This window comes from Clarias gariepinus, chromosome 2, assembly GCF_024256425.1.
Source record: "Clarias gariepinus isolate MV-2021 ecotype Netherlands chromosome 2, CGAR_prim_01v2, whole genome shotgun sequence".
NCBI lineage: Eukaryota > Metazoa > Chordata > Actinopteri > Siluriformes > Clariidae > Clarias > Clarias gariepinus.
In genome coordinates this window covers 23,042,417-23,065,178 of record NC_071101.1, presented here as the reverse complement: position 1 = coordinate 23,065,178, position 22,762 = coordinate 23,042,417, and the positions used below count along the sequence as shown (strand labels likewise).

Below are 22,762 nucleotides of genomic sequence, written 5' to 3'. Positions count from 1 at the left end.
ACAACACTAAATGGGTAATCTACAGTAGTTCATAACTAGGTAAGAATAATGATGTGTATTACATTAAGAAATTAAAGTGTCTGAAACTTAAGGATGTACTGCCCCCCCCCAAAAAATTTTTACATTGTATTGGCACAAATTATGATGGCGAGACGATGATCAGAGCAACTCTGAAATTGCAGCTCTTGTAAGATATTCCTGGTCTATAGTGGTCAGGACCCAACAAAAGGGGTCCAAGGAAGAAAAACTGGTAAACCAGTGAAAGGGTCATGTGCAGACAAGGAATATTGGTTAACCTGGGGAGCGAAGGCTGGTTATCCAACATCAGAGCTACCATACAGTAGCTCCAATTATTGAAACAATTCATGCTTGTTTCCACAGAAAGGTATCAGAACACACAGTGCATTACTATTGACAAAGGAGGACCTAGTCAGTAATAAGCGGGTGATCGTAATGTTATGGTGTATACATGTATAAACCTTTAGCATTTTCACTCTGTATTTTTGGTCTTGCTTCATTTCTCTTCTCATGTATTTCATTTGTCTTTGGACCAGGCGCTTGTCTCAGGCAGTTGAGGGATCAACAGACCTGTGAACATATACTGATCGCTTTATTATTTTTTCTGTACATTTCTATTCCTGCCTGTGTAGGAATCTTTCAGCACTCGAGACCCTGTGTAATATTTGTGGCATTTTAAGTAGGGTCATTTGTAGGTTGATAAGTGTTGTGCTCAGAGGATATACTGCCACTATCTCGATATACTGTAGAACAGTCCTGCTGTATTCTTCTGTGCCATACCCATAAGTCAAAACCACCCAACCATGTCATTAAGGCTCAGTGCCTGTGTGATGTGCATCTTCTGATCAGCAAATCAGAAAACTAAAGCGCATTGGTAAAACCCCCTCCTTGACTGCAGCAGTATGGGTTGAAATCCAAAAAGCAGTATAGAGTGAGATGCCATTTTTGTTGTATATAATAGTGAAACAGCAGCAAGCGAAACTGTTTTGATGATTAACAGCAGTTGTTTGAGAGGCACAGCCAGTTTGCTTCTGGCTGAGCTTGACACTACTGTGTCAAACCAAACAAATTAGTGCCAGTCCACTCCATCCTGACCCTAAATACCTAAAGAGGAGCTGTAAAGCAGGGGCAGTCAAGCTCTGTACTTTAAGAACCTCTTCCAACACAGATGAAAAATAAAAAATAAAAAAATCACACGCACACTGCAGCACAAATTCATTTTAAAAACATACTTCTCGAATCACATTAATGAATAGTGTGCGTTCATATTTATATCTGTTAACTAGACCATTTGAGCTTTGTTTTAGGGTTATGCTTCATGACTTCAGCTCTTAGAGATGAGTGAGCGTGCAGAGACTGTGTGCGTGCTTGGGGAGGACTGGAAAATGTTGGGCGGCTGGAAACACCAGGTCCCTTGACGTAAAGCTCTATAGAGACAACCGCTCATTACTGCAAGCTGATACCAAGCTCGGAGAAAACCATATGACGCAAAATAGGCTTCAGGGTCCCCGACATCCGCTCTCATTTTCTCCTGACGCTAATGAAATACACCAGGGCTGAGAGGGGAGAGGACAGGATAGAGGAGAGGAGAGGACAGGATAGAGGAGAGAAGAGGACAGGATAGAGGAGAGGACAGGATAGATGAGAGGAGAGGACAGGATAGATGAGAGGAGAGGACAGGAGAGAGGAGAGGAGAGGAGAGGACAGGGGGACTTCTGTCCGTACAGCAAGTGCACCGTTAAACAAGTGGATCTGAAGAACCGAAACGACCCCCCCCCCCCTTTTTTCTCTGTGCGTTTCTATGACAACAGCAGGCAAGGCTCGAGAAGAGTTCGGCGCGTGACGGGGTGCGTTCGGTTTGCGCAGCTCGGCGCAAAGGGGGAGGCGGAAACACCTACAGTACGGCTTGTCCCACTATCCTCCTCTCAGCCCGATGTGTGCACCTTGTTTTTACGAGTGCGGACTTTTCTTTAACCTCTGGAAACTCAACGGGACGCCACTATGGTGCATCACTCCGGATCGATTCAGTCCTTCAAGCAGCAAAAGGGTCGGTATTAGTGTGTGTGAGAGTCTCTCTCTCTCTCTTTCTCTCTCTCTTTCTCTGTATAACGGAGGCTACTTTTTAAAAGGCTCGGTGTGAAACTCTGTCAGTTTGTGACGCACGTTTGGCCATCACACACTGCAGACCTGTTTATCGGAGGTGACAAGAAAATCTACGGACGTGTGGAGAAACAAGCTAAAAGCAATTGCTGTGATTAAACAGCTGAGAGCCTCACTTCAAATGTGCTGCTGTTTTGCCAGATTGAGAAATTGTGTGTGTGTACTGTACATGTCCTGGGATATAGCACTTGAACATATCCTGACTAGGCTGTGAATTTCAGAACTTAAAAAAAAAAAAAAAAAATCAACTAACAAGCTTAAAATGTGCATCTATTTATTTATTTATTTATTTATTATTTTTTAAATAATGCAAATTTGTTTTCATTTTATTTTCTAGACCTTCCAGAAATGCATGTCCCCATTTTGCAGGTATACATTTAATAAAAACGTGTGTTTGTGTGTGTGCGAGAGAAGCGTTTTGTGTTTTTGATAGTGTGCGCTTGTGTGTTTTTCCATGAAGTGTTTCTGCATTTCTCATCACTCTCTACTGTACTAAGTGGAGCTGGCGCAGTAGGCTTCTGCTCTTATAGCGTTCCTGATTAAATAGCCTGTCCGCTTCACTAAGAAATGCAGAATAGTATATCCTTGTCGTGAAGGTGCTGCTCCATCAAGAGTCATATTTTGTACCTTTAGTGTTATACCTTTTACAGGGAATTGTCAATATAGTGATTAGGGGCCAGGGGTAGCTTAGTGGTTAAGGCATTGGACTACGGTTCAGAAGATCCGAGGTTCAAACCCCACAACCACCAAGTTGCCACTGTTGGGCCCTTGAGCAAGGATCTTAACCCTCAATTGCTCAGTGTGTAATGAGATAAAAAAAAAAAAATAAAATGTAAGTCGCTCTGGATAAGGGCGTCTGCCAAATGCTTAGATGTAGATGTAGTGATCAGTGAAACATCAGATCTGAAGCCTGAAGCAGGAACACTGGAGGTGAGGTTGGATAATGTCCTGTATGTCACCCTACAAAATAAGTTAAAGAACATAACCAGACCACTGACATAATGATGTATATATTAAAAGGTACACCACAGACATTAGCCCAGAAAATACTAAAGGGTCAAAAGGGCAGGCGATATCAAAAGTATATACCGTACAAATGAGTACTGCTGTGTGAGAGCTCACATCAAAATCCAAAAGTATTGAATATACAACATAATGTCAGTTTGTGTCCTGAACCTAAATATTGTCAGTTTCACATGAGAGCCTACTCACTACTGTGTCAATAAAAGTATATAGTAGTGATGGTACAATAAATTCCCAGAAAAAGCTTTTTAGTTTTTGAGGCTATGAATCTTGCTTCTGACCTTGGTGGATGGAGTTTGTCCATGCTGGTGGGTTTCTTTGGATTTTTCATGGATTTCCAAAACATGCATTGTAGGCTGACTAACATTTCCAACTTGCCCATAATATATGATTGCCTGTGGTTTATTGGAGGTTGGGGACATCAGCAATATAATTTCCCCTACAACACAGTAATTGCTGGTATGATGTCATGAGTCATTACGGTTAATCATTTCTTAGCAATTTTGACTCAGGTAAATGGAATGTGTATTTTTGAAAATATCTTCAGTAATAAGACAAATGGGCGGCTACATGTGCCATCACTGTCTTTTTAATATTCTACATGACATGATAATGTTTTTTTTATTATTCTTTTCAAAATATAAACATTTTATTATGGGACACTGTGCAAATTTGTGAAGCTAATTATATCATAGTAAATGGAAGACAATGATGGCATACACTTGTCTAAACCTGTTTTCAGACTTTTTTTCTACGTGCAGATAGTGAACAGTTTGTGAAAGTTTAAATCCTTGGCTCTTACTTTGCTGCTGTTTCTAGGGTATAAATATAGTCCAGGAACTAGTAAATGCTACAATGTAAAAATAAGTTTTAAAAAGGCATTATATGTGCTGTATCCAACTGGTTTAGTTTTAAGTATAACTGCTATGTTAACTGCTTGTCTCTTTCAGCTTGGTCATGTTCACCATGAAAATTCCAATTATAGTAACACTTTACTGAAATGGTTGCCATAGAAGTTAGTGACATCCTCAGTTGACATGGCAAATAATATTTTACATGAATAGATCTCAAATGCGAAGGCTTAATAACTGAAGATGAAAAGGAAGAAATGAAGCAAGGCGAATTTTTAACATTGAACATCACTGAGCTCCCAAAAAGCGATACGTAATAGTATACAAAATAAATTATATATTATCCAAAATGTCAGTTGCTTAATATTAATTTCTTGTTTATAGAACTGCTATATAAAAGGAGTATCATAATTGCAATCATGCTGTCATACTTAATATTGGCATTGCTGTGATTTTTATTTCTGCAAACATTTAGTATGAGCGCATTTTTTTCTCATGCGATATACAGGATAACAGAACTCCCACATGTCCTGCTGTCCCTCAGCTGTTTTGGCAGCCAGAAGTAGAGCAATAAATCCAGAGTGCAGAGCCTGATCTTTTGCCGTTCTGCGCTGCTCCAATCCATGTCACAATGCGTTTTAGACTCGCCTTAGTGTTTATTGATCAATGGAGGTGACAGACACAATATGGTATTTATAGTGCCACTCTACAATCTTCTGCTGTCCCAGACATTTCCCCATCAATGCGGTGTGTATGTATTTAGCTAATTACAGGGCTTTTGAGTGAACTGATGACCCTGTGGTTAATTATTTAGGGCTTTGCTGAGGCAGTGGGCTGAAACTTCAACTGCAATAGCTCTATTATTTTTGACAGCTGCTGCTTAATGGAAAATAATATGCACTCTGCTCATGTTTGTATTACGGAATGACAAGTCAAAGAAGCTGTAAGGCTGATTTAAAGGTTTGGTCTTTTATGATTTCGTGTATTTTCAAGGTAATTTTTGGTTTATTTTTATTTAACCAAGAGTGAACAAAGCCAGAGAGCTGATGAGTAACAAGATAGTGGACAGCTACATGTACACAGTTAAGCAATCAGTGCTCAGTGCTCTCTGTCAAAGCAGGTGAAGGATGCTGGGATGTGTCGTACATGCCGAACCTTCTAATCTTAAGTGATTTAATGGCAAAGACAGGAAAGTGGGCTTTAGTGCAATTAATTGACTCTCTTCTTTCATCTGCTAGGGGTTTCCTTTAATTTTTCAGGATCATAAGCTTAAAGGAATATACATTGCATTGTTTTTTTTAAAAGCTCAGAACACATTTGATGTTGGAACTGGAAAAGAGCGCAAGAGAAAATAAGATTGAATAGATTTTTGCTTCTGGGCTTGGTGCAGAGGTGTGTGTGTGTGTGTGTGTTTGGTTTTTATGAGAAAGATGGAGAGAGTCAAAAACAGGGCAAGTGAGTTGGGACATGCATAATGAATATTAAAGCAGAGAATGAGAGAAACAGAAAGGTTGGGTATAGGTTTAAAAAAAAATCAGGGTGAAATGTGGTTGGAAACCATAAAAGTAAAGCGAGTGCTGCATACTTTGCGTAACAGTGAATTAATCAGTACAGGATAAATCATAGTGTTACAGATGTATGTAAACCTATCCAGGAGACTGGGGGACATGGCAGGATACACCTTGGACAATCATATGGCACAAGCATGAACACACTCACACACTACAGGCAAATTGGGAACGTCTTTGGAGGAAACCCCAATTATGGGGAGAACATGCAAACTCCACATGAAGCATGACTCGAACCTGAGGAGTTACAGTAACAGCTATGTCAATGTGCCACCTTAATGGAAAACAATTGGGGATGCCATACTAAAATAATGACCTGCTATTATCAAATAGTGGTCGCACTTCGTCTAATCTTGAGTTCTGATTGGATGCAAAGCTCCTATTAAAATAGCATTGTCTCTTTAGTGCAACATAGTAAGCTTGTAATATTTTTATAGCATTGCCTAAAGCAATATTTTATGGCTAAATGTGTGTGTGATCACCTGACCCTGAAATGCTTGATTTCAAAGGTGTTTAGGTCAGGGCTCATTGCAGGCCACTGTCTTTATAGATCTCACTTTGTGCACAGAATGCATTGCTTGCATTGAAGAGAAATTGCAATGCTAAAACAAGGAGAGACTTTCTGTACAATTTTATGCTTTACAGCAAAAGTTTGGGGATGGCAAACATATAGTATTGGTGTGATGGTCACGTGTGTACACATTTTTGGCCATATTATGCTTATACATTTACATTATTTAGCAAACTCCACCATTCAGAGTGGATTACAGTAGTGCTTTTTAAATCAAAAACACATCCTCAGGCTATTTTTAGCTTGTTTGACAATGCAAGTTAGTACTAATGGTGTAGCAATCCACACAATGCATCTCAATGCAAATATTTATTTATGTGCATAGTGGAAATGAGTGATTTACATAATGGAAATCACCATTCTCCTAATTATAAATACTGTACGATGCAGTGGCACTGTTTCAACATTTCAAACAGCAAAAGTCTAAATAAGTTTAAAATGTATAGATAACAAACTGCACAATAGTTCAAGATCACAACTAATGAAATGCAACGTAGGTTGTAAATTTATACACCCACACTGTACAAAAGTGTAAAAAGAGAGTGTAAAAAGAGCTCTTCAGTACCTTTTAACCAACAATCGCCATTAAGAGAATTTGCCACAGAAATCTACCTTGCCCAAGTAGGAAGTCATGGAGCTCGGGTATTTTGGTGTTCAGGTTTCCACTTCAGATGCTGCTGCAGAGCTTATTAGGTTTCAGTTGATCACTTTTTTGAGTCAGAGTCTTTATTTAATCAATGAAATATTTGGGAGTAGTATATTTTCTAAATAATAAATATTTTTATACCTGTTGTTGTTGGTCCTTGCTACAGTGGACCACCCGGTCCGAAAACAAGCTTGGCACAGGTTTAACGCTATATGACCTTCCTAACACAACTCCGCCATTTTATCCGGGCTTGGGATCAGCACGGCGTCCAGTAGCTGGCCCACCAATGCCCCTTGTGTATTTTATACATAATATATACAGTATATTTTTTTAAGATATGCTGAACTTGTGGTGCATTTTGTGTACAATATTAAATCACTCTATTAAGTTTTTTTTTTTTTGGGTTTTAAGACCCAACAAACTTATTGTTTTGCTTTGTTAATGATTTAGAAATAAAGTCTTTTCTGTCATTTTTTTTCTTTGAATCAAATTATGAAGCCTGTAATGTATATTGAATCGAACTGGTTCGATGTGTATTGTTACATCTCTAGTATGTAAGCCAACAAAAATACAAAGTCTCGGTGAAGAGGTAGGACTTTAGTCTGCACTTGAAGACAGTTAGTGAGGATTGTTCTACCATCTGCATGTCTGAAAACAGAAAAGCCTTTATGCATTTCTTCCTTGTACCTTGAGGGACTGTGGTTCAAGTCGAGCTCTGTTAGAGGCTCTTGGAGTCAAGAGTGCAGTATTCTTTATGTAGGTGGATGTTTTGTTTTCGATTTTGTGGGCAAGCGTCAGTGTTTTAAATCGGAGATCAGCCGAGGAAGGGGGGGGGGGGGGTGTATGGGAGAAATTGTTTAGATTGAAAACAAATTATATGCAGCTGACGTTGTGAAATGTTGTGAAGGAGAAACCTGCACTAGCAAGTAGGGTTACCTGTAAAAGGTGATGATGACTGTTGGCTGTTTGAAAGTTTAAAAATATCCCAATGTTGTGTTCATTACTAGATGGTTTTAGATCAATTTCACTATTGATATGTTGTGCCACAAATTGCATGGCTTATGAGGATGGTTAGGAGGATCTTGTGATAGATTGTTTCAATGGGTTCTGAGAAAAGTCAGGGATAATTAAGGACAAATGATAGTTTGACTGAGCTAGTGGCTAATTACAGGGTCAGTATCTGTGAGGTGTGTCTCCTAGTAACTAAATTGTTTAGGCTCTTGGATGTCACTGTGTTGGAAAAAAAAGAGTAAGACCTGATTGCATAAAACATTCATAAATTATATAAAAAAAAGAAGATAAGTGATATTGGTCAGCAGCTGATGTCTGAGCTATTATAATGGAGGTAAAAAAGGGCAAGAGTGTTTGAGGAATTGTGTGAGAGGGCAATTGTTGAAAGTCAGATGAAAAGAGTTTTTAAAAGGATTCGGATGAGATGTACAGTATGTATAGTATAAAGTAATAAGCTGGAAGTTGGTTCATTTGAATAGTGAATAATCCTTAGTCAATGCACATATGAATTGTTTTATAATAGAAATAAATATTTGTTGCACACACTGATGCTAACACCACCATCAGTGATGTGAACAGCATGACATAAAAACAACAGATAAATATACAAATTAAATGTACAATGAGGATTTAAAATTTAACAATTTTATTTGCTGACTGATGGCTATTCTAGTAGCATGTGATTAAATGCATAACAGCAGTTTTCACAAATCATAATCTGTTGGGTGACACAGAGAAGACGACGACTCCCTGCCGAGCGTAGCTGTGAATTCGTCATTCCCAGAGTTGTGAGTCTCTGAGTATGCATGTGCGTATGTGTGTTCAACAGCACTGCCTCAATCACAGGCTAGCCACCTGTCCACTTACATAACACTAAGATTGGGGGGGAGGTGTTTGAATATGAATATATGCAGTGATCAGAGCAGTAATGACTGAATTCTGAAAAAGGAAAAAGGGCACTGCTTCTGGTTTTATTTAAATCAGGTCCCGAGGTCACACAGGGCAGACGATTCAGTGTGCCTGATTTAGAGTATGGTCAGGAGGTATGCCAGTAAAGTTATGCTAAGCAAGATAACGTGTGAAACGCATCTCGGATTTGTCTTCATATACAAATGAAGCGGCTAAACAGAAAAAAAGTATATTAGAACTATAGCTTTTTGTGCTGCATCAAAGCAATCAAGGCACAAAGAAGGATGAAGGGTGAGATAAATAGTAGCTGAGACATAACAGATTTGAATGGGATGGAGAATTGCAGTTTAAGAAGGGATGGAATCTGATCCAAACAAGACCAAGCATATATGAGGACGTTCAAGCTGAATAGGGAAGGACAGTATGAGATGAGAAAAGATAAACGGGCCTAAGGCTGAAGCAGGTGACACAGAGGCAGGATAATTTAATCTGTCTAATGCAACAGAATGACAAAGGCAGATGAGAGTAATGCCATGATGTAGTCTGGCATGGGGAGAATTCCACCTGTCTGCAGCATATGATTGACAGCTGTCATGACTCAACGAAAGGCTTTTACCTACTTGGTTAAAACATTTTTTACTTACCTGGTTAATATATCAGCATTCACACACTGATCTTTGTGCACAGCTGTATTACAGTATGAAAACATTTATCAGTGCCAGCAAGTCAGCGCAAAATTCAAGCCAAAAATATCACACAAGAACATCCTGATTGTATCCACAACTGCACATAATATTTAAATTCTACAGATAGTGATGGGACTGGTTTATATAGACGTATAGACTGAGCTTTATTGACTACAGGTACAGTTGCACAGAGTTGAAGAGACAGAAATGGGTGAGAAGGAGGAGAAAGACAGAAATGGACACCCACGCATAATTAGCACTCTAATTACCTCACTGTCATGCTTCTCTAAGATTTCACACCGTGGGTAGTTTGTTTCCCTTCCCAAAAGAAAATGTATGCAAATCGATGATCTCCGAGTTAATAGAATAGTGGAAATTGAGATTTCAGTACTTTGAATTTCTTTGGCTTTGCTGACATTCAAACATTTGTTTTCTGTTTGTGTTCCATCGATTATTTATAACTCTTTTCTGGGCCTTTGTCACAAACAGTTAATTAGTAAGGATGTATACAAATCTTATTTGCTGTTTTTTATCAAAGGCAACTTTTATATTGCCACTTTTCATACAAAGGTGAAAATAAGACCCTGGACAAGCTTGTCCCACCAGTGTCTTACTTTCCATGAGAAATGATAAAAGGTGAAATTTTTAAATAATTGAATTCCACAATATTGACAAAGTGTTTCAAACTGATTATGCTCAAAAACACAGGGGCACATGTGCCATAAAAACAAATATTGTTATATAAAGACATATTTCTGATTTCTGAAAAAGGCTGTGTAAAAAATGAATGGCCATATAACCTGCTTAATTTTGATCAACGCTTATTTTAGTTTAGCCATCTCTGATGAAAAGTTAGGTCATTATTTAAAAAGCCTCACACAACATGTTCCAGGATATACAGTACACACAGTATTTAATATATTTATTTGTATATATTTATATATTTTTTATGAGTTTTGAAATTATTTTGATAAAGACTGGTACAACTTTATAGGCCTTTAACCCGTGTGCTATTATGGTTGTGGATTTCATCATTTGTGCTGTTGTTGGTTACTGTTGTCACAGTTTTTGCTCGTGCTACAATTATTTTCTCAGAGCATTCATTGTATGTCTTTTAAATTAAAAATGATCTTCCTGAAATGTCCTAAAAGAAAGTACTCTGTTTAGAGTTTTTGTACTGCATTGTTTTTATAATTGGTTTGCATTTTTGACCATTTTAAATACATAATATTGTCAACAAAAACGTTCCCAAAATCTTGTGGACATCCTTCCATGATGAGTGGAAACTGTTATAGTTGCAAAAGGGAGAGTCCATATTGAAGTATATGTATTTGGATACAATGTCATAGTTTGGCCAAATACTTTTTTTTTTTTTACATTATTTTAAATAAAATATATTAATATAAATATTAATATAAACATTAAATTATATATATATATATATATATATATATATATATATATATATATATATGTCATAAACCTTTATTAGAAAATATTTTATTACATACTAACAATATAGAGTGACGTCATGCTTTATGTAATCAGGGTTTTTTTTGGATTTTTGTATTTATTTAAAAAAAAAATTTATTTGTTTTCAATCAATTTGTGACGCTATAAATAGCACTCTGTTTAGATATGGTCCCAGTTGTAAACTGTCTTTTACTGGAAAAATTATTTAAAAGCAGTATGCATGAAATGTTTTGATTTGTGTTTTAGTTCTAGCTTGATCCTTGGCCGTAAACTGTAGAAGTATCACCAAACTTACTCTAGCTCAGTGGTTCTCAAACATTTTCTGTTATTCCCCACTTAAGAGGGTGGGGAAATTTTCAAGCTCCACTTATCAACAAAATGATAACGAAATCGGCCAAGTTTACTATTTATTGAAATATCAATTTCTAAACCAATAAGATCAAATAACACCAAGTTCAAAACAGATAAAATACACGTGCAATTGTTATAACAGGCTTACTTCGTCACTTATCTAGAGTTTTCTTTCAAAGAAGTCGAGTGGCTTATTAACGTGACTGGGGTGTGTTGTCTCTAAGTGTCTTTTTACTTTGTTGGGTCTCGTGCTGTCTGCTGCCAGCGGTTTAAGACACAAAACACACACAGGTTTCTCCTCTGCCCCCACCATCCCCACCATGAATCCAAGCGCAACATAGGCTTCATCATGTTTTCCTTTCGGCTGGCCTTTTGGTTGATTAGGCTGATAGTGCTGAATCGCCTGCTTTTTTGTGGTCCATGTAACAAATGTATCCATTGACATTATTACACTCACTACATACAGTACGGTACTGACCTGGTTTGTGTCCGCGGTGAAGTTAGTTTTATATTTGCATCCTCGAATTCAATAGCTGCGTGAATAAACCCGCAAATAAGAGACCCACATATATTTCCTCTCTACATTGGCTTTAAGCTACATTCGCCTTAAATTATACATGTTTAAAAGCATAAACACTATTATTCTCTATGGCGCATCGAATTATTTAGGGATCCTCGCAAAATGCCGCACACCAACAAAAAGCGTAGAATGAAATTAATCTTCCCTTCTGTTTAGCATCTGAAGGATCAAAAAGCAACTTTGTTGCCACCCTGGAAACTAGAAATGCCAGACTAGTACTGCCTGCTAAAATATAAATTTTTAAACAAAAATACAGAAACATCAGCATACACATTGGAATAATGTTCATAATAAATAATCCAGTCCCAAGTCTGGATAAATGCAGAGGGTTGTGTCAGGAAGGGCATCCGACGTAAAAACATTTGCCAAATCAATGATGCGAATCACAAATATTATTTCCATACTGGATTGGTCGAGGCCCTGGTTAACAACAACCGCCACCGGTGCTGTTGACCTACAGGGTGCTGGTGGAAATTGGGCTACTGTTGGTCGAAAAAGGAGAGGAGAAAGGCGTGTTGGAAAGCAGAGAGAGAAAAGAAGAGGCAAGAGTTTAGGAGTGATAGTAGGGACTTTGAATGTTGGGACTATGACAGGGAAGGCAAGAGAGTTGGTTGATATGATGCAGAGAAGGAAGGTGGATATACTGTGTGTCCAGGAGACCAGGTGAAAAGGTAGCAAGGCTAAAAGCTTAGGATCAGGGTTCAAATTGTTTTACCATGGTGTGGATAGGAAAAGAAATGGAGTAGGAGTTGTCCTGAAAGAGGAGTTTGTTAGGAATGTTCTAGAGGTGAAAAGAGTATCAGACAGGTTAATGAGTATGAAGCTGGATATTGAAGGGGTGATGTTAAATGTTGTTAGTGGCTATGCCCCACAGGTAGGATGTGAGTTAGAGGAGAAGGAGAAATTCTGAAGTGGGTTAGAGGTGAGAGAGTGGTGATTGGTGCAGACTTCAATGGACATGTTGGGGTAGGGAACAGAGGTGATGAAAATGTGATGGGCAGTTTTGGTCTTCAGGACAGGAATGTAGAAAGACAGATGGTGGTGGACTTTGCAAAGAGTATGGAAATGGCAGTAGTAAATACTTTCTTCCAGAAAAGGCAGGAACGTAGGGTGACATATAAGAGTGGAGGCAGAAGCACTCAGGTAGACTACATCTTGTGTCGATGTTGTAATCTGAAAGAGATTAGTGACTGCAAAGTGTTGGTAGGGGAGAGTGTAGCCAGACAGCACAGAATGGTGGTGTGTAAAATAACCCTGGTGGTAAGGAAGGTGAAGAGGACAAAGGCAGAGCAGAGGACAAAGTGGTGGAAGCTGAGAAAGGAAGAATGTTGTGTAGTCTTTAGGGAGGAGTCGAGTCAGGCTATGGGTGGTCAGAAGGTGCTTTCAGTTGAGTGGACAACTACAGCCAATGTGATTTGGGAGACAGGTAGAAGGGTACCTGGTGTATCATCAGGTAAAGCAAAAGTGAACAAGGAGACTTGGTGGTGGAACAAGGAAGTCCAGGAGTGTATACAGGGAAAGAGGCTAGCTAAGAAGAAGTGGGACTCTGAAGACAGTAGGCAGGAGTACAGGGAGATGCAGCGTAAGGTGAAGGTAGAGGTGGCAAAGGCCAAACAAAGAGCATATGAGGACTTGTATGCTAGATTGGATAGTAAGGAGGGTGAGGTGGATCTGTACAGGTTGGCGAGGCAAAAAGATAGAGATGGGAAGGATGTGCAGCAGGTTAGAGTGATTAAAGATAGAGATGGAAATGTACTGACAGATGCCAGGAGGGTGATGGGAAGATGGAAGGAGTACTTTAAAGAGTTGATAAATGAGGAAAACGAAAGAGAACAAAGAGTAGAAAAGATGACTGTTGTGGAGCAGGAAGTAGCAAATATTAGTAAGAGTAAGGTGAGAAGGGAGTTGAAGAGGATGAAGAGTGGAAAGGCTCTTGGTCCTGATGACATACCTGTGGAGGTATGGACATGCTTAGGAGAGGTAGCAGTAGAGTTTCTAACTAGTATGTTTAACAAAATCTTGGAGAATGAGAGGATTCCAGAAGAATGGAGGAGAAGTGTATTGGTGCCGATTTTTAAGAATAAGGGAGATGTGCAGAGCTGTGGCAATTACAGAGGCATAAAGCTAATGAGCCATACAATGAAGCTGTGGGAAAGAGTAGTGGATGCTAGGGTAAGGGCTGAGGTGAGCATTTGTGAGCAGCAATATGGTTTCATGTCTAAAAAGAGTACATCAGAAGAGTTACATTGTGTCTTTGTAGATTTAGAGAAGGCGTATGACAGGGTGCCGAGAGAGAAGCTGTGGTGTTGTATGAGAAGGTCTGGAGTGGCAGAGAATTATGTTAGAGTGGTGCAGGACATGTATGAGAGCTGTAAGACAGTGGTGAGATGTGCTGTAGGTATGACAGAAGAGTTCAATGTGGATGTGGGTCTGCATCAACGATCGGCTCTAGGTCCCTTTTTGTTTGCTCTGGTGATGGACAGGATGACAGATAAGGTTAGACAGGAGTCTCCATGGACTACGATGTTTGCAGATGACATTGTGCTTTGTAGCGAGAGCAGGGAACAGGTGGAAAAAAATTTGGAGAGGTGGAGGTATGCTCTGGAAAGCAGAGAAATGAAGGTTAGCTGCAGCAAGACGGAATACATGTGTGTAAATAAGAGAAACCCAAGAGGAACAGTGAGGATACAGGGAGCAGGGTTAAGGAAGGTGCAGGACTTTAAGTGCTCAGGGTCAACGGTCCAGAGTAATGGTAATTGTGGAAAAGAGTTGAAGAGGCGGGTACAGGCAGGTTGGAATGGGTGGAGAAAAGTTTCAGGTGTGTTGTGCGATAAAAGAGTATCAGCGAGAATGAAAGGAAAGGTGTACAGGACAGTGGTGAGACCAGCGATGCTCTACGGCTTAGAGACAGTGGCGCTGAAGAAAAGACAGGAGGCAGAGTTGGAGGTAGCAGAGCTGAAGATGTTGAGGTTCTTCTTGGGAGTGACAAGGATGGATAGGATCAAGAATGAGTTCATCAGAGGGACAACCCATGTTAGATGTTTTGTAGATAAAGTCAGAGAGGACAAACAGAGGTGGTTTGGACATGTTCCGAAGAGAGATGGTGAATATATCAGTAGAAGGATGCGGTCTAAACTGCCAGGCAGGAGGTCTAGAGGAAGACCAAAGAGGAGATTTATGGATGCAGTGAGAGGGGACATGAAGTTATTTGGTGTGAGAGAAGAGGAAGCAGAGAATAGGGTTATATGGAGGCAGATGATTCGCTGTGGCGACCCCTGAAAGGGAACAGCCGAAAGACAAAGAAGAAGAAGAATATAATACCAAATGTTTCCTTATATATTGTTCCTCTGCAATTAACATGCCGACGTTAAACCGTTATTGTTGCACTATGGTTCCACTTTTTTTTCTGATGTTATTTTAATTTACTTGTATTAATGATCCATTTTTTTGCGTGTGATTGTTTAGTTTCGAGTGTCCGATCTTTGTCAATAAAGAAAAGCATGAATTAGAATAGGTACTTTCCTATTATTTTCCACTAATTCACTCCTGTTCATTGCGCCCCACTTGTCATGTCTGTATTTCCCACTACAGTGGGGCCACCCCACACTTTGAGAACCACGACTCTAGCTGAACTATACTGTAGCTCTCGCCTGTAAAACATTGCTGTTAGTGGGACAGGGGTGTGTATAAAGCTCCAGAGTGCTGGTGGCTCTAAAGAAGACAAATGAATAATGTAAAGTCTGCAAAGTGAACAAGACAGAGATATAGCAGTGGAACCCACTGACCTAATTTGTCACAATTTCATTTCATTCTACAAAAGGGAAAAGATCCCAAGTGCATTGTCCACATTCTTTTGTTTTAACACATTTGAGTTAAATACATTTACAGCAGAAGATGCTAAATGAACCAAATAGTTTCATATGTTATACTTTAAAATTCCTGAAGACTGGGAGAAATACCAATTGCTGAATCCTGCATCATTACTTCCTTAGTGTGGGTGTTGTTTGGGTCACTTCTCTTTGTCCTGTTTTTGTTTTAGAATATCGGAATTTATGCAAAATCACTCCATGAGATGCATTATATTAAACAAAGATTTTGTCTCATCCTTTTTTACACATAAATAGGAATACACAGTATGTGCACACAGGGGATTTGATTTTTTATTTGTCCCTAATAATCCAGGTTTAGATCAAAGCTCTTCAGCTTAAAGTAAGATTACAAGTAAGACTGCACCTTCTGTTAATATGTTGTGTATTTTTTTTTTTTTCATATAAATCTGTATTTGTTAATGAATACATGTTTACAAATGTGACCAACAGATGCACATCGTATTTAAGAGGGACATTGCCTCTATTTTTAAGATGCAAAAAGTTAGTTTATTAAGGAAAATAAAGAATTATAATAATGTTGCATGGCTTATGTCCTGTACCTTCTTAAAAGTAACACAAAACTACCATTTAATCCTTGTGAAATACATAATATATAGAATTTGTTTAATACAGTAAGTTGTATACCTATTTTAAGGCTTACAGACTAAAAAACAATCTAAAATAATTGGTATACTTTTTAACAAGTGGGAGAATTGGCATGGTTAAAGTCTTCTGAGTTTTAAAGCTGCCAGGATGTTTTTTTGGCAGCCACCTTTAGTCACTATAGAACCATGGCTCTGAATGTAAAATCTCCAGTTGTAATGCAAGTTTATTATAAATATATTTTTTAGTATTGTATAATGTACCTGGTTCAGGATCTTGGTGACAGTGGACAGGGGGCGTTGGTTTTACAACTAATTTTATCAAATGTTCATAACATTTAAATATTTGAAGGCAAAAAAATGACATCAAGTCATTTAAGTCCACATTTTAATTTAGTCACTTATCATGGTTACAACAACATGGTTATGTCTCTAAACAGATATATTTTGCTGTATTATATGATCTAAGTATGATATTGCTTTGTGATTCCCTGCTTGTATGCACTACACTATGCTCTAGAACTTTTGGCCACGGCAGTAAAATTTTTCAGACTAATAATAAAATTTAAAGAACTGTATCATACATTTTTGAGATGTTTAAAATTGTAATATTTTTCCATCAGATTAACTCATAATAGTTTATATTTTACAAGAATATAAGAAGCATTTAAGCTTAGGTCTTTCTTAAAGCTATTTAAAGTTATAATATTTTTTTATTGTGATCCATTTATCAATTATTTTCAAGTACAGATTCTGAAAAGCTGTGTATACGCAGAGGAGTTGTCTCTTACTGTAAATCTGCTAGAGTTATGAATCTGATTTTACTGTCCATCTGTAGAGTAAATGTCATGAAGTCATTTGTATATGATAACGTTTGTTACGAATGCCTGTGCAAATGCCTTTTTAAGAGTATCCAGAGTGTTGCTTGCCAAGATTTAATAGCTCATTTGACTTTTTCTCCCACACATACTGTAACACAAATCACTGGTGCAGTTTTGATTCAGATAATGGAGCAGGAGTGAAACGTAATCGATTAAATCCCCATTTCGGTGCTGAAACTGCAAGAGTGGATTCAGTAGAGTCCTCCCTAGGTGCTGTAAACACACACTCACAAAATGGTACTCACTCAGCTTATGAAGTGATAAACCAATGACATTGTTACACCCTCACATGCAGCACTATTTTTTTTCATATGTATTTTCTGTTCCTAGCAACCATGTCAGTTATTCCATAATTGAAAACATCCCCAGGTATCTCTCTCTCTTTCTCTCTCTTTCTCTCTCTCTCTCTCTCTCTCTCTCTTGTTTTCCTACTCTCTCTTCCCCACTGGCTCTCCCCTAAGTGCAGGCCTGGACTACAATGAGTAATCATTTCCATTTTTCAGGTGCTTATATGGCAGGGGTTTCCATAAGGCGTTCCCCAGTTAGGGGAGGGAGGGGAGGAGGGAGAGACAAAGAGAAAGAGGCTGCATGAGAAAATGAGAGAGAAATCAATGGAGCTGATCTGTGGAAGGTCACCATAAGGAGAATTAAAAAGTAGGTGAAGCCATGCAAAGGAAGAAAAAAAAGTCTATTTTTCTCACCGTAAGGTCACACCATTTAACTAATGACTAAATCATTCCATTGCATATCATCAAAGTCACCATCAATGTTAATCAAAGTGTCATTTCCTTAATATAATTAATACATTGAAAACTAATTATAAATTCTAGACAGGCAGTTTTTAATACTAAGACTAGAATGACTTCTGCTTTATCCTTTCCTGTCAGAATGACCTTGAAGAAGGTTTTGGGTTTTCTGCAAGTTGTGTTGTGGATTAATTTTTAATCACATCCGGCGCCACTAGCTTCTCATCATTTTGCCATTTGGGACGCCAGCTCACAGATGCTGCCCCTTCTCCTCCTGGGTTTGACAACACGTAAGGGGTTTAGTCATGATTCAGATCTTTTCCACACCATCTTTATTATCTGGACATTCTCAATAGAGATTTTTGTATTTAGATTTAGTGACACCCTTTTCTCCTTTAATTAAATTTGCACACCACATGTACTGTTTATCAAACTCGGGACTTGTTTTTCTCTGAATCTCAGGACAGATCCAGGAAAGGTGTCTCTGCTTGCACCATACTTGATCATAAAATAATCTGTAACTATCTGCATTGTGAAATAGCTATTGCTGGAATAGAATGCCGACTTTTTCTCTGTCTATCTCTGCAGGCATGCACACCAGTATCAGCGAGATCCTGAAGGAGAAGAGTCTGAAGCCGTCTCGTCGCAGTCTGCCCTGTCTAGCTCAAAGTCAAACACATCCTCTCAACCTGAGCCACTTCCTCTCGGTGCCTCTGAATTCGGAGCCCAAAGCAAACACACACACTGACAGTGTTCCTGTCTCCTGTACACACATCAGCCCTCCATCCACAGGTGCTGTAATATGAGCATACACTCACTATTGCTGCTATAAATATAGACCTGACATACACCACCCCTACAGACAAATACACAATTTCTTTTCTTATTTGCATCATCTCCACCCACCATCTCTACCTGTCTACCTGAACCTTGGTTGAATAGATAATTTTTATACACATGAAAATAAAACAAGACCTTTTTTTCCTCAGCGATTTTGGTTGAGTGACATGTAACGACTATAGAGGTTCTGGGTAGAAAATTAGTTAGATAAATCTCCTACCTCAAAATTAGCTTCTCCTGACACAAACAAATGCCCCCTTTACAACATGATCAATAAATGCCCACATTCCATTATACCACTGAGACAGGATCTCTCTCTCTCTCTCTCTCTCTCTCTCTCTTTCTCTTATACTTATACAAATGTGTTGTAAATACCCCATAACATCTATTTCTTATCTTATTAATACAAACTTACATCCTTGCGTGTGACATGGGACATATATTATTGTTCTTTTAAAGTCGTGCTAGCACAGATCCTCTAACTCTGTGATGTGTGTTCACTCATTTAAAATTGCTTGGGAAATCTGGGGTCATTAAAAGGTCATTAGCCCTAATGGTTTATGGTGTAATGTTAAAACAATATACATTTACTAGCAATTATAACAATAACAATGATCATAATGTACGGTAAAATAATAATAATAATATAAAAACATTTACTAAAATGCATCAACATCACTAATCAACTAGTCTGAACTTATTATACATTAATATCTCACTTGTTCAAAGTAAAGAATCCTGAGCAGACAGACTTTAATTCTTTGCCAATACTGTATACACAACTGGACTAGTTTATTCTTAAGTGACACAGTGAGTCTGAGTGTCAGACAGTCTAAAAATAGAGCGTGTTAGTGTATACGGCATTATGTACAGTATCAAAACAGGATTGGTCCAGAAAGGCTACACTGCAGCATACAGCCAGCATCATGACTATTGATCCATATTACAGATTTGATACCTCGCCACCTGATGCTCGAGGTCAGTATTCAGAGCTGAATTCAGCATTGCACACAATAAACTGTCAGCACACACTATAAAATGCTGAATAACAGGACTCGCCAGATAGAATGGTTTCTATGTTCTAAGCTACAGAACAATGTGTATGAAAGCTATATTGTAAAATCAAAGCAAATGTTTAGTTGAATCAAAGCTTGTTCTCTGATTAATGTGAATGGCTGCTATTAGAGGTTCATTTTAAAGCTTCCAATCTCTACGTATATAACTAAATTTAGATTACATTTGAAAGCTAAGACTCTTTCCTGAGTCTACGTTCATAAAGAAAACTGATGATGTTTAACATAGAGTCGTCTAGCCTGTAGTGAAAACCCTGTCTCGGACATTTCCACTCATCCTAGATCTGAGATGAAAACCTAAAAAAAAATGTACATACATGTAGTACTGTAAGTACATACAGTATTTATATACTTTAAACAGCCCCTTTATGCGTTTTTCTTTCCAAGTTTATATCCAATTTCTACATCAATGCTGTCCATAGCACGAATTAAAAAGGAGTATTCAGTGAGTAAAAGTTAATCATTTAGCAAGCAGTTCAAAGGAAAGTAAAATGTATGGCATTAAGAATGAACTAATTTCTGCCATTTAGATTAATCTGTTCACTTGCTGCTAAATCTGTAATAGATCTATAAAAGATTAAAATGACTGTTACCACGCCTGTGTGATAAAATGTCCTTTAAGTCACATCATTGTTCTTGGTGTTAATTACTGAAGGAATGTTTAGGTTGTATAAAAGATTGAGTTGACTGCGGGAAGTGCATATTGATGTAGTTAGTCCAAGTGAAGTAATAAATTGATTAAAACAGAGCTGGCTGTGCATAAGGTAGTGCGAGAGCACTTAATAATCTCACTGTTGCATCAGCTCTATTTAAAGGATTCTGGGGGCTTCACAAAACATTATTGTACTGCTTAAAAGGATAAAGAACTTCTGAATACAAAATTATTTTAATTCATAGAATATAAAGCGCCAACAGGAAGGTTTCAGACAATTTGTTATGTTTTAGAATTATTTATGTTTTAAAATTGATTCAAATCCTCCACAAGAATCAAATGATGAAACATCATTTACAAGCAGACCTGAGGCTGTCATAGTACTGGGTAATACTGTAGGTCTGAATACATTATTTATATAAATGGGATAAATCAGTCTTCTTATCAAAACACTCCAAAAATATGTTTTTACTTTGTCATCATAGAGTATTGTCTGTAGAATGATGAGGGAAAAAAACATGTGAATTCTTTGTAAGAAGAGTGTGAAACAACAAAACGTGGAAAATGTGAAAACCTTCTGTTGGCACTGTACACCAATCAGCCATAACATTATGACCACTAATATTGAGTAGGTCTTCCCTTTCCAAAAAAGCAGTGCACTGTGTGTTCTGACACCTTTCTACTGGAGAGAACATTAACCTTTTCATTAATTTAAGCTCATTATCTCATCTGTTGAATCAGAATACACAGGCCATCCTTTGCTCCCCACGTGCTTAAGTGAGCCTTGGGTGTCAGACTTCACTAGATTTCCTTCCTTGGAATATTTTTGGTAGGCCCTGACCATGGTAGACCAGGATCATCACATAGGAGCATTAGCCCTTCGAGCTACCACTGCCCTACTACCCCAACTGATCTGCATTTATGCCTTCAACACATCCACTTTAGGTAAGAAAGGTTCACATGCTGCCTAGTCTATCCAACCCACTTTCAGGTGCAATTGTAACGAGATATTGTAACTGTAGCAACTGTGACAAGGACCAAATTTTGATGATGATGGCAAGGCTCACTGATGCACGTGGAAAGCGAAGGCTGACTCAGGTAGTTCTTTTAAAAAGAAAATTTCTAGTTCTGATTAAAAGCCATCAGAACGCATAGGTTACCATTTTGGTGGAAAAGTCGAGGGGCGGCTATTCAATATTAGGTGGGTGTTCATGATGTTGTGACTGATTCGTGTACAATATAATATGTTAGGCTAACACATATTATAAGATAGTTATTTGTATAATCTATTTTTTGCAGTAGTTCATAACCCACATCATGACTGCCATTTCCTTTATAACTTTATTAATCATTATTGTCATGTTTAGCTATGTTTGCTCTGTGGAGTTGTTTGCATATTAACTACAGATCTTTTTTCCAATTCATCCTGATTAGCAACAGGCAGATGTTAATGACACGGGATGCCTGTAAAAGTTATGGCCTATTTTAGATAATGAGATCTCTGTTAACCCTTCTGTACTAAGAGTTAAAGCAGGCAAAATTCACCAAAGGGCATAATGGTTAGAGCTAATTAGGATTATGTATTTTTGTATTTACAGTAGGTTTAATGCTGTGAGCTCATTCTCAGTGTTACATAATTAGCTAAAGTGCTGAACGCTAATGATCTTTGCAAAGAAACATGTAATGTCCATCTGACACCGCCCATCTAACAATAGATGTTTAATAATAGATCTCTCTCTCTCTCTTTCTCTCGCTCTCTCTCTCTCTCTCTCTCTAATAGTAGATGTTAGTAATGGCCAGCATGTAGAAGAGATGGAGACAGCAGTGTATGAGTCTAGAACAGACGAGTCACTGCTCATCCAGCAGAAGCCTACATCAAGAGGCAAGCTGGAGGCGCGTACAGACTCTGTGCGGGTACAGTATAGTACTCTTTCTCTTCCTATACTTGGTACACTCCTGCCTAAGTTCAACTTACTGTAGCAACAAAGCTTCTAGGTTTATTTGCAATATGACTATTGATTTGTGCTTTACATATACAACGATCAGCCATAACATTAACACATTGATCCCACGGAAAAGCCAACGCAGAATAAATTTCTGAAAAAAGTTCAGTACATGCTGACCACGATAAAAATGCTCTATAGAAAACCCGCCACCTGCAGGGCTTAGCGGGCAGAGAGCCCAAGACTGCCGATCTGGCCTCCAAACTCCTCAGATCCAAATCTTATCGAGCACACATCGAATGGGTAAAC

General features: G+C 38.3%; 1 protein-coding gene across 2 annotated transcripts in view; it reads left to right on the top strand.

Annotated features, from left to right (window-relative positions):
* Positions 1 to 1,942: 1,942 nt before the first annotated feature.
* ano3 (anoctamin 3) overlaps positions 1,943 to 22,762 on the top strand; it is a 53,962-nt gene continuing 33,142 nt past the window's right edge. The window contains exons 1-3 of one of the 2 annotated variants that reach the window (XM_053483329.1): positions 1,943 to 2,065; positions 18,534 to 18,737; positions 22,294 to 22,424. In XM_053483329.1, coding sequence (XP_053339304.1) covers positions 2,020 to 2,065; positions 18,534 to 18,737; positions 22,294 to 22,424 — 381 coding nt within the window. In that variant the 5' untranslated portion in view covers positions 1,943 to 2,019. Of the gene's footprint in view, positions 2,066 to 18,533; positions 18,738 to 22,290; positions 22,425 to 22,762 lie in introns of both variants that reach the window. The other variant, XM_053483323.1, reaches the window with a different exon arrangement.